Source organism: Rhodamnia argentea, chromosome 6 (assembly GCF_020921035.1).
Source record: "Rhodamnia argentea isolate NSW1041297 chromosome 6, ASM2092103v1, whole genome shotgun sequence".
In the NCBI taxonomy this organism is placed as follows: Eukaryota; Viridiplantae; Streptophyta; class Magnoliopsida; order Myrtales; family Myrtaceae; genus Rhodamnia; species Rhodamnia argentea.
Genome location: NC_063155.1, coordinates 31,534,130 through 31,546,399, shown reverse-complemented (window position 1 = coordinate 31,546,399; position 12,270 = coordinate 31,534,130). Strand labels below are relative to the sequence as shown.

General features: G+C 41.9%; 2 protein-coding genes across 4 annotated transcripts; both read right to left on the bottom strand.

Annotated features, from left to right (window-relative positions):
• Nucleotides 1–226: 226 nt before the first annotated feature.
• On the bottom strand, nucleotides 227–5,656 carry LOC115745910 (increased DNA methylation 1). 3 transcript variants are annotated; one of them, XM_030681536.2, is made up of 10 exons: nucleotides 4,938–5,656; nucleotides 4,670–4,799; nucleotides 4,494–4,585; nucleotides 3,587–3,831; nucleotides 3,166–3,252; nucleotides 2,933–3,032; nucleotides 1,822–2,029; nucleotides 1,602–1,737; nucleotides 823–886; nucleotides 227–737 (listed from the first exon to the last, which is right to left on the bottom strand). In XM_030681536.2, exons 1-10 carry the CDS (start codon nucleotides 5,559–5,561, stop codon nucleotides 606–608), a joined length of 1,818 nt encoding a protein of 605 aa, XP_030537396.1. In that variant the 5' UTR covers nucleotides 5,562–5,656; the 3' UTR covers nucleotides 227–605. The 3 variants fall into 3 exon arrangements, with proteins under 3 accessions (XP_030537396.1, XP_048136227.1, XP_048136228.1); XM_048280270.1 differs by having other exon boundaries at nucleotides 227–720; XM_048280271.1 differs by lacking the exon at nucleotides 227–737 and having other exon boundaries at nucleotides 841–1,104.
• Nucleotides 5,564–8,245, bottom strand: LOC115746087. Its single transcript, XM_030681808.2, has 3 exons — nucleotides 7,891–8,245; nucleotides 5,670–7,556; nucleotides 5,564–5,596 (listed from the first exon to the last, which is right to left on the bottom strand). The coding sequence occupies exons 1-3, from the start codon at nucleotides 7,990–7,992 to the stop codon at nucleotides 5,564–5,566; spliced, it is 2,022 nt and encodes a 673-aa protein (XP_030537668.1). The 5' UTR covers nucleotides 7,993–8,245.
• Nucleotides 8,246–12,270: the final 4,025 nt, after the last annotated feature.

Genomic DNA, 12,270 nt, shown 5'->3' with positions numbered 1-12,270 from the left:
CCACAAGTGAAGCATGTCCTAATTCCTTGCAGAACACCAGATGGCTTCGTGTCTAGTTCATGCTAGAAAGGTTGAGATTTGAGTTTTTAGATTCTGCACTCATTGACAAGAAACACTGAACCACTTCTGCCCAGATTCATGGGCCAATTCGTGTCAGCTTATATCATAAACAATGTGCAACTTCTTGAACAAGCTGAGAGAAGGGAAAAAAGCATGTGAACTTAAAAATCTCTCCAGCATATCAAATTGTCCATTACGGATTAGAGGAGGACGATGGTCAGTCAAAACAATGTAACACAGAGAACAGGCAGCAATCAATGCTCGGACTCTTTACACCGCATCGAATGTAGAAAACAAAACCGCCACCCTCCAAACCCAATGGAAATAGAAGCAACCAACAGACTTCAGGGCTATGAGGATTTTATACATAGGAATGACTGATGAAAGAATTCCTTCCATGTCTATCTCTATCATTCTAATTGAAAAAGGACGGCGCTTTTTGCGCCAAAATTGGTATACTCTCCGCTCATCATTCTTAAATTTACACAGGATCAATTGACAAGATAAATAATTTATCAGAGTGCCAACTGACTTCAGCTTCTGCTTTACAATTTTCTCCTTCTCTGGTAACACTTCAATCTTCCATCACTGTATTCTCCACTTTGTACTTCCAATGCATTCTCATTGGATAGTTTAGAACTGGCTTCAACACCACACTGTCTGTCATCCATTATCTCCTATAAACATAAAAGAATACATAAGCCTTTCTGAGCTATAAAGGAAATGATAGAGCTCGTTGAAACTAAAAACAACACGACATACCGACAATAAAAAATTTTCCCAGCTGGAGCTTTTAGCATGGTCAACAACAGAGCCAACAGCAGAACTAGAAAAAATCACAGTTATAAGCAATAGAAGCGGAGCCTCCATTATACAATTATAAAGAGGGCACCTTCAGAAGCCCAAGCAAGATCACCTTTAATAGAACAGTCCAAGATTTTCATTCCTTTCTTCCTCCTCTTGATGCAATGGAAATGGTCTTCCTAATTTACAACCAAGGATTCCAAATTTTGCTAGATGGACGAATAGAGCATGAGGATTTATCTGCTTCATTTTTCCTGGAAAGGCTAATCTATTGTCTTTGTTGTCGTTATCATGCATCACTAATTTAGGTTTCGACCAACTGTTAAGTCTGATTACTTATTAGCTGCATTATATTGTCTAACTGCAGACGAACTTACGATGGAATTGTGGCTGGTGCACATGCTTCAACCACATCATTTCAAGGCACCAAAATAAAGACTTTACCATCTCATGTGAATCATGCAGGTAACTACAATCTCTTGATTCAGTTTTGCCTTCCAAACTTAGGCCTTGATAACTGAGAGTGCCTAGTAAGTTATAATATTGTGTGTCATAGTGCATATAACTTCAAGAAACCATGCCAATATTTGTAGGCGTTTTCCATTTTTTAAACTACAAAGCATCGCACATTCTTTTTCCTACACATAAAGCATTTTTCTGCAAACACTTTTGCTTTTCCTTTTGATCCTTAAATCCTTCCAAGTTAGCTTAGTAGCAAAGTGAGAGGTGATGCGTACCTTGACTGGCCTTCAGCGACAGTTTCACTCCCCTCGGTGGTATCTTCTCGAAGAATGTCAAAGACAGCACTGGAACCCACCAAATCAACTTCATCGAGCTGATGGTTTGCATCATCTTCAAAATTGTGCCAACTCCCTGAAATAAGGCATGGATGATCAAATCACTGGCAGAATTACGAAATATACTGCTTTTATTTGCCTGAGATTCCTCTGAACTTACCTCCAGGTAAGTTTGAATCTGCCGATGTGATATCAACTAAACGTTTCTGACACATGACTGTTCCCTGGAAATCCAAGAAGGTGTAACCAAGAAATTGTGATCTTTCACTATCTGTCATCTTCTTGAATCCAAATGAAGTGGTCCACGTGTTTAGGACACTAGAAACAGCAGGTAGAACCAGCGTTTCCACTCCTAATTCCTTCAGCCTCTGTAACGAGGGGCATATGGATCACAACAGCAAATTTAGAAGGCAAGACAGTCAAGTTTCTATTCAGCGACTGAAAGTTCATCCGCTGGACACCTCTGTTTTCAATTAAATGCTTGTCATAGAAGTTGTCCACTTGCCAAACATCAAAGCCACATTCAAAGTTAAACTAAGCAAAACAAAAATATCACCCAGATACCATCTAGGAAATGAAACAACCCGGAAATGGAAAACAATCAATCTCATATATAATAGATAGCCGGTTACACAAAATATATGAACCTAAGACGCATTTTCCAGTTGTCATATAATGATACATCCTTGGTCATAACTCTTCAGATTGATTACGATTCATGAAAAAGTCAAGCCTCCGTACTTGCATTATTCTGAACATGGGTTTCCGGGTTTGCACCCCTAGAAAAATATCTCATTAATGTTCCACGAAATTGACAAAAGAAAAGAATAAGATCATAAAACAATTGAATCTTAACCAGTTTGGTTTATCTTGAGAGCCAGACCTCGACAAAATAAAAAGAAGAGAAGGATTACCACGGCATCTATTTTATTGTTAGGAGACATATAGATTTTGCACTAATGGCTTATCTATAAAATGACAGAGAGACCTGATGTTGTCATTAACAACTGATAACCAATATGATCAATAAGCAAACAATTTCACAATGAAACAAGATGGATTGGAAACATCCTATTGATAACATATGGAAGATTTAAAAAGAATCTACTTTGTAATTGCAAAGGGAAAATGAAGGAAACTCAAACGCACAGGGAATGGAAAAACAGAGACAAAATCCTGGAAAGAGATAAGAACCATTAGGGAAGAACAAAAGGAAAATAGCTTGACGCACATCACATTCATGGTTTAACATGGTAAACATTGAGAAGTACCTTTTCAAGCTCATCCATCAAAATGCGACACATTCCAAGCCGACGGTAGTGGAACCTTGTCCCAACCAAAGGCACTTCAGCCACTTTTCCACCATAGATCCTTTGTTTTGGGAAGAGAGAGAAAGAGATGTTCCAATCATTTTGCGGTACGTGAAAAGTGAAAGTTGAAAACAGAAAGGACTGATTTAAAAAGCCTATAAGCCGACAAACTTTACGGTGTATTGAATGTATACCTTACAGTTGCCACCGTGATCAACTCATCATCTTTTTCAAGAAGTACTGTATAAAATCCCTGGAAGTTTACACGATTCAACTCTGATCTGTTGAATGGCAAAACACAAGGATTTAGACACTGGGAAATTTATGGACGCTGAATTAAGGAAGAATGAGGAATGCGTGAAAGGCTCTAAGCACATCCTGCGATGCTGCATATTTGGTAATGCGCGTTTTCGCAATCATTTGATCCGCATTTTCAACATCATTTTGCTAATATCTTCCTATAAAGAAATTTAAGCATGGGATGCAACAGTTACTAATGACATGCATAAACCAAAGGACTTCGGTTGGAGAAGTAAACTTGAAAAGTATGCTAGAGCACAGGGACTATCATTATGAAAATGAAGAACGACTGTGGAGGAAATTAAGATGTTTCACCTCCTGTTGAAAATAAGGTCCTCGATGAGATCACTACTAGTGTAAGGCTCTTTAACGGGCTCAAAGCATTCATGCATCACATCGAGCGCAAGGTTTAGCCTGACGTAATTTTCTGCAGCAGCCTCATCATCAAGAAAATTGACACCATTATAATCAGGCTTTACACACTTTAACAGTGTCCAGGTTAAGTTATCAGGTCCCAATCTTCTTGGCTTTTCCAAGAGCTCGGACAGACCTACAGATACCTGCCATTACAACATAATGTGATAACACAATTTCATGTCAGGCAACCCATATTTCATGTCACTATATGATGGCACCCCTTTATAATGAGCACGGAAAAGGAAAATGGAGTTGAGTGATTACTATTTTGAAAGAAGGTGCCAAATACGATTGTAATGAGAGCTAGAAAATGTGAAATTGGGCAAAAGTCCCAAAACTCTTATAAGTGTTTGGAGAAACCTTTAGGATTTGAAGAAAGTGGAGTTTAGAAAAAACTTCTAGGGTTTCTCTACATTGAACTTTTCATCCACAGCAAGTAAAAAAGTGTCATCGAATAGTAGTTTTCATCAAGATCTTGCACCTCTAGAGCATTTAGACTTCATTGAGTAGCAACATTAAATACTGAATCATCAAGTAAATGAATGTTTATTTCCTTTAGCCCCTTGTTACAGGTCAATCATCTGACTTAAAAGGAAAACAACTATATTTTATTCTCAAGATTAGAATGAACTCTTATTGTCTGATTTAAATCTTGTGTGAGAAGTATCGGTACTGAAATTATTTCTAGAAGAGGAAGACACCTGTGCCATCAAGTATCCACCTTACTAAAGAGAACCGATCTAGTGATTTACTCCTTAACATACTGCTGGAAACTCAAAAGGAAAACAACAGCAGTTTGACGTACCTTTTTACACATTTTGCTACAAAACCAGTTCATCTTATGATCCCTTTCCAAGTTAGTTACCCCTCTGGTCCTCCTCAGGCACCCAATGTGATCTACAGCATTTAATCAAGCAGAAAACAACAGCAGTTACAAAAGGATTCAGTATTAAAATAGCAATTATAGGCTTACGTACATACATTTACGCTCGCATTGGTTGCAACGCAAAACATGGTCATCCGCAGAACAACCAGCATCTTCTCTGGACTTACATCGGTTGCAAATTGCACAGCAACAGGAGGGGCAAAACCAGTTCCCATCTGGTACATCCTATAGATTTCAACATAATCAGATGTTATCGTGTTGTCATTTTAGAAGTTTGCTCGTGCATAGAAAACAGACAAACACATTGATGGAGGCCAAATTGCCTGAGTCCGCTGCAAAATAGTTAAAATGATCATGACCAACCTTTAGACCAAGGCAACTCTTATGAAAAGAGGATGGACACCCGTCACATAATATCAGTTCACCCCCATAATGACAGACGGAGCATATGTAGTCATTCTGGATGTCATGAAGACTACTCGTCCTTGCACTTCTTGCTTGTCTCATGATGCGACTCATGCCTTTACCACGAAATGCCTGTAGCTGGCAGTCTAACAGAGACCTGCCATCTCCTAGAAAAATTGTGGCAACTGGCTTCATGTCAGTAATGTTGGCACCTCCAGCATGATTCACAAAACCGTTTAAAGTAAAAACATTGCCACAACAACTGCAATTGATCCCATCACGTCTTAGACGCCCGTTAGCCAAATTACGGGAATGCCTCCTGCGGCGGTAAAATACTTTATCTCTTGGCAACACTACATTGTTGTCCATCAACCAAGACAATATAGTTTTTGGGTGATGCTGTGATAGCCGGGGAGCCATATGGCGAACTCTCTTTCTCGAAACTAGAGTGGGAGATGGCTGACTAGTTTCTAAGTCATCTCCTGACTTGGACAGAGAACCAGAACACCTCGTCAATCCCTCTCTCATAGCGTTTGTACTGACTTGCCCTGGACTACTACTAGTTTGAGATTTGCAATGCATTACTAGATTTTTCTTCGATCGAAATGTTTTTCTCCCTTTTGAATTGACGAAACTGAGGTTAGGAACTTCCCCTAACTCTGATCGGCCAGTATTTTTGTCACTTGGCACCGAGGTTTTCTGAATGTCTAGATTGCCAACTAGAGACGGAAGTTTGTTGCTCGATGACTCACAGTCCATTTGGTTGCTGGTTTTTGCAGTTTTCAGCACATTATCGTTCATGCAACGTTTGCAGGCTATTCGAAGTGAAAAATAAGGGCTTCCACTGGGTGAAACATACTGCTTGTGAAACCTTCCTCCCTTATACACCTGACAGAATGTCCATCCAACTGCTAAGAGGTGCATCTTGACCTTCACTCTCAGTTCACATGCAGCGTTGCTACGGTAGCTGGGACCTCCCTTCTGTAATTGAAGCATGTAGTAGTCAACAACAGCTTGAGGACAGTAGATAGGTTGAACATCAAATGGGATGGCAGAATTAGGGCCACAACTGCTGTGATCTTGTGAAGGTAAAGACATTGCCAGATCTATAGGTGAACTAACCACGCTCTTGTCAGCATCTTCAGATGTAAGTGATAAAAACTCTCCATTCTTCTCCATTACATCCTGGCAGACTCGCAGAAGAGAATAGTAACATTTCCCATGAGGAGACATGTATCTTACTCTGAGTGGACCCCCTCTTCTCGTGCACTGCATTTCCCACCCCAAAGATGAAAGATGTTTTCTAACATTCATTACCAGAGAATCTGTAGCATGTCTTCCTCCTACCTTCACATAATTAACAACAGCATCAGGGCAGAACTGAGCTCCTGGAAGCAAATCAGGACCAAGAGGTAGCCAGTTTCCGGAGTTCCTGCCTGTTGAATCGGATGTAGTGTCAGAGTTTTGGTTGGAGTTCATTGTAGAAGAAGCTTTAGCAGTGATTCGAGAAATGTTGCAAGAATTCCTTTCTGGATTAAAGGGTGCCAGGGGTAAAGCCTCAGGTAACATAGAAGGCCCTTTGCTGTCCCAAGAAAGTTCTTGTTCATCATAAGGATTCATGATTGGCACACCATGTACCATGAAAGAATCCATTATATCCGGATCACGCACCTCTTGACCAGGTTTAACACTGAAACCTGAGCTATGAAATCTGGCAGCAGTTTCATCGACATCATCTACAACGCGATTTACCATGTCGGTCAAATTAGTGTCTTGATCAGCTCTTTCCACAACTGATGGCTCATCAACAGGCAGGATAGAACGAGGATCATCCGTATCTCCCTTGGGAAGCATTTCAACATTCACAGCCAATGCTGGTAACTCAAAAACAGGACAGTCTTCTTCTATTAGGTCACTTGCAGAGTCCAAAAGGGGTAAAACATCCCTTAAGACTATTTCAAGATTTTCATTAATGACTTCAAGCACCAGCTTCTTCCACAGTGATTCATCACGAGAAGTCCAATCGATCGTCCTGTCAAGGCCCCATTTCTCTCGCAAGTCATACCAAATTTGCTTCACAGAAACAGGGAGGGGCCACTCTTCCTCAAGGGCTTTTGTCATCTGAAGAAATGACCAGAAGCCACGACTCCGCCAATGGCATGTGCTCTCATCCCAATCCTGAGTAATGCGTATGTCCCCGATTGCGGTAAACTGTTCATCACCTAAATCTGGGAAGAAAACATTTCTTTTCTCTGAGCCATCCTTATTGTCAAATACGACTCCTTCCCACCAAGCGTTCTCGTGATAAACATCCACGCACCACCCATAAGGAAGGTCCCATGGACCAAATACCACAACCGGAGGCGAAGGCCTTATATAACCCCGACAACTTTTTTGGTCAACATCACCAGGGTATCGGCCATCAAGGAGCGGCGAAACATGCAAAACTTCGGTGAGCTCACCGGAGCCATCATCATTTAAAATACGATTGTACTGAACCTCCCGTATTTGATCGTCACATCTAGTGACCGTTGCTGAGTGCCAAGAACCCAGAAGGCCGTCCTCCTCGCTCCTTACCTGCACAGAAGTTAAACCCGTTTACTCGTTCGGAGATAAGAGAAGGTATATTCGATTAATCAAAGGGTCCCAGAGAGAATTTCTTGCACTTGGGAGGACAGAGAACAAACTTGATCACAAGCCGCCATCTGCGCTTGTCGACCTGATACGTAAACTACGGAACTACCACACAAAGGCGCCGAACAGAGCAAACAGCAACCCATGACGTGGAAAACGTGCAGAACTCAACAATGCGGCAATCGGCAAACATGAAAACCTTATCTACGACAAGAGACCCGATTAAAGAGTAATGACTAAGGACAAGCGAAAAGACGGTCGCATTGTAATATATCACCTCCACTTTATCACCAGCGACAAGCTTCCTCCTGGAGTCCGCCCTCTTGCGCTTTCTCCTCCTGCCATCACCACCCTCCTGCTCCGCGAGCGTCATCGCCATCGCTGCAGAGGAACCCGCAGACAATTGCCTGCTGCAGCGGCGAGAAACAGAGAGGGAATCGCCAAGAAAACCTCCCTTCTGCGAGTCGCTCTGGAGAATACCTTGCTCGCCAAGCAAACACGCGCAGAACCCACAAACACGCGCAGAGCGAGGCCGCCCCTCAACAAAACAGTCGCCGAAACCCAAAGCGAGTGAAGTGAGTGAGTAGCGGCAATTTGACTTCGGTCCTCTCTTCTGGAGAAATCGGAGCCGTCCCTTTGTTTTTAGCGACTGGCTTGTTATGCGTATCCAGCCGTCAGAGATTTCCTTTTACTTTTTCTCTTGCTCTTTAATTTCCCCTCCGGAGTGAAAAAGGCATGTTTGTCCCGAGAAGGAAAGCATTAGCGCACCGTCCCGTGGACAAAATTGGACGGGCGAAATAGCCAGCGTGTTCCTATTTTTTTTTTCTGAATTTACAAGGTTAATTAACAAGCGGCCGTACCATCTTTGTAAAAGATGATGCAAAGGCATCTCGAAAAGGTTAAGATTGAGGACGGTAATGTTTGTTTGACGGCCTAAGTACAGCAGTTTGCCATCATGAACGTGCGACAAGATAACCACGTCGGACCGCGATAAACAAGGATTTTCGCGGGAATCGTCTTTTGGGTCCGGCAATCTCGTTTTTAATCCGAATTTTGGAAATCGTAAACGAGCCAACTTTCAAATCTTAATTTCGTTAGAGATGAAATATATAAGAAGATTGCGGAAATAACTTAACGAGATATCTTGCGATCCCCTTTTCCTTTTTCTTCGGTGTCGGGCCCCCAAGGAACGAGAAACATTGTTGCGGATCAACTCCAACTATAAATCCATTGAGATCCTGTGTTCATCATGCGAACTACGATGTTATGCCAGACCACGATCCGTTTTGAAATTTGGGTTAGAGAAGGAGCATTTAATTTGCAATAACTGGGAGGAGATCACGATTCCGTTAAGTACGTTTGACTTGCTGTCTCGATCACATCACGCCCGTTGGTTTCCTAAATAGACATATTTCTCGCCGACAATGATACGAGCAAGTCACAAATTTAGGGGGAGAACATTCCGAAGAACTTAGCGATAAAACATAAAATGCATGTTGTCTAACAATGCAAAAACTAATTAATCTTGCAATTTCAATCTGAAGTCAAAGGAAAGAGTTATCGAAGAAATCAAACGGCGACTGATGGTATAGAACTTACTCGGATGACAACCTTTCTCCGTTTTGTATTTTTTTTGTTCCCGGAAAACAAGTTTGGAACAAAAATCAGTTTGATAAAACAATTTCGGACAAATTTTTAGCCCATAAATAGGCTTGGAAGATGAGAAATTCCATACTCTTCTATTTTTTGAATGGAAATCATAATTCTGCTCGTCACTCATTTTTTTTTCTTTCGTGTCCCCGAAAAAAATTATAAAAAAAGTCTTAAATTTATTGTAATTGTGTCAATCGATGCTAAACCTTTTTTTGTGTCAATTCAGTCCTAATTCTTTTACATTTGTATCAATTCAGTCCATTTGAGCGGTCGACATTAACTTAGCAAAATTTTACTGATCTTTTAATACTTTTATTTCTTTTCTTCTTTTCTTTCTCATTTTTTTCCTTTCTTCCCTATGGTCAGCGGGATCGCCGGAGCTCGCCAGCAACTGGGCAAGGGCCTCGAAGCATTTGCCCACCCCCATCACCCAGGCGAGGCCATCGGACCGCGAGCTCGCTTAAATCCGGGCAAGCCTAGCCTCGTTAGGGCTACGACAAAGGTGGTCATGGCCTCGCCTACCACCGACAAGGCCGCCTTCCCTACGGCTAGCGATGCCTTGGCTTGGCAAGGCTAGCCTTCGCCATGCGGTCGCAATGGCCTCGTCCAATGATCGGCGAGCTTCGACGAATTTGCCAACCATAAGCAGAGGGGACGGGGATGAGAAAAAAGATAAATATTTAAATATTTAAAAAAATTTCAAGTTAGCATGGACCGGCTAAATGAACCGAATTCATTAAAAAAAGCTTTAAAACTAAATTAACATAATTACAATAAATTTAAGACTTTTTAAATATTTTTTCCTTGTCCGATCACCCCAAGGACGCCTTCGGCATCCGGGGGTCGCGGACCGACCATAGAATCCCGTTCAATAAGTGGAACGCATTAGCTGTCCGCTCTTAGGTTGAGCAGTAAGGGACGGAGAAGGACACGATAAAGTCAAATTTGGAGCCCCAACTCCAAAGGTTCTCCTATGCTTCCGGACATGTTGAGCTCCACATATTCCTCTATGCCAGCAGCCGCGGTAAAAGAGAAGTCATAGAAAGAAAGGTTCTTTCATGCAATGGATAATGGGCCGGCCTCCTATGGATTCCTCCAACTCAATGGAAGAAGCAGCCAACAAAAGGCTAGCAGCCCTTATCAATAGCAGCGGAGGCTATCCCGGGGCAAAATGCCAATCCAATTGAGCAACCGGCCCCACAGCATACACCTTTCCCCCTCCTTCAAGAAATTAAAACACTCCTTTCTTTCTATCGACAATGATGAAAACCTCTCTTTATTTATGCATTAATGACGATAGATGCATTCGCCATAATTTCAGCATTATGGCAAACCCGTGTCAAATATATAGTAAAATAGGAGCAAGAAGAGTACTGGCGAAAGAAAGCGGACGAAGGAAGTGCCGAGGGAGTTCCGGTATTTGAATTTTCCGTTGTTTGATGAGAAAAAAACATTCGTTAACTCCTTATCTATCTAATAGTTTCTTCTATCGGGTACTTCAAAAGGGTGAAAACCGGAATGCAAAAAACCACTAAAAGGGATACAAGAGCACGCATTCGACTAGCTTCCCGCAACCAAGTATAGTACAAGGGTTCTTTCCGCTTGCCAAGTTGTCCCTTACTCCATTTATTCCTAAAGAAAAATATGTTTGCTTTGTGGAGGAAGAGTCAAGGGTAGTGTACTTTAACTTTTCTTTTATCCTCTCTCACACTCGTCTATCTCACCACACATCAAAGCAAGGAAGCACTCTTACTCTTACATGGAAGGGTCCTATCCTCTTCATCGGGTATGGAATTTCATGCTAGTAGAGGTGCACATGAAGAAGAAGTCTCGCCTCTCCTTGATTAAAGAGTGGCGGGGCCGGGTGAAAAAGCCGTATGCACGAGACAAGCATATGACACCAACCAAAAGTACTCTTTCGGAATGGTTTACAGTCAATAGTTCTTAACCAACCCTTTTTCGCCGAGCTTTAGAAAGCTTTAAGAGAGAATAGGGAGTAGGGGGGACCTTCACTTCAGCAATCGCGAGCTGATTCTGAACCGGAGGGGGTACGAGGTATACAAGTCTAGCATCTGCTACTCTTGGTTGGCTTGGTGGTTGTGGATCTGTGTCCCCTAAGCCGGGGTGGTAGATGGAGGCTTTCGCAACATGCTCGGACCGATGTGGGGCAACCGAGTGCTCTTGTTTGATTATGAAAAGCTATGAATTTTCCCACCATTCCCACTAAACTAAGCTTTTAAGTCTAATAGCTGCCACGGCGCTTGCTCCCTAGGCAACGAAATTTCAGGTCCGCTTGAAGATACGCTAAACAAGCCCTAAGCGGCGATTGACGATCTAACAAGTATGGAACTTTAGTGAATTGCCATTTACTGATATCATCTTTTATGGAATCGATCCCCCCTTTAACTGTACAAGAATATGTAGAGCTCAGCATGTCTCAAGCCCACGGGGTCCTTGTACCCCGTTCATGTAACACATGAGATGTATAGGCATTTTGAAACCAAACGGTTGCATTCTTCCTTCAAATTCTGGAATATCTACCTTAATGTTCGCATCGGATCTCAAGTTCTCTATTGCACTCCCTAAATAGGGTTCTTTTGTCATTGACTCATACATTCTCGGTGGAGTCTCCCACTAAAACTAGTACCTTATCCATGATTGCCATTAGCGCCTTCATCCGGGTTCGAATCCCTCTGAGAGGTCCATGCTCTTTAGCATGAGATTTTGAGTCTCGCGGTTAAAGAATCTCTTTCTAGTTGCTCTGGAAAAATTAGGAGATTCTCTAGAAGAAATACGAGGTTACGCTTCTGGCGGATACACCTTTCCATATTTTGTATCTGGAGTACTTCACTTAATTTCATATGTCGTCTAGTCTATTTTCAATTTCTAAATTGAAAGGATCCAATATAGATGAAATCGTGGAATGGAAGCCGACCTTTTATTTCCTTGGACCACGCAAGAATTCGTCGTCGATGAATTCTTGCGTGGTCCAAGGAAATAAAAG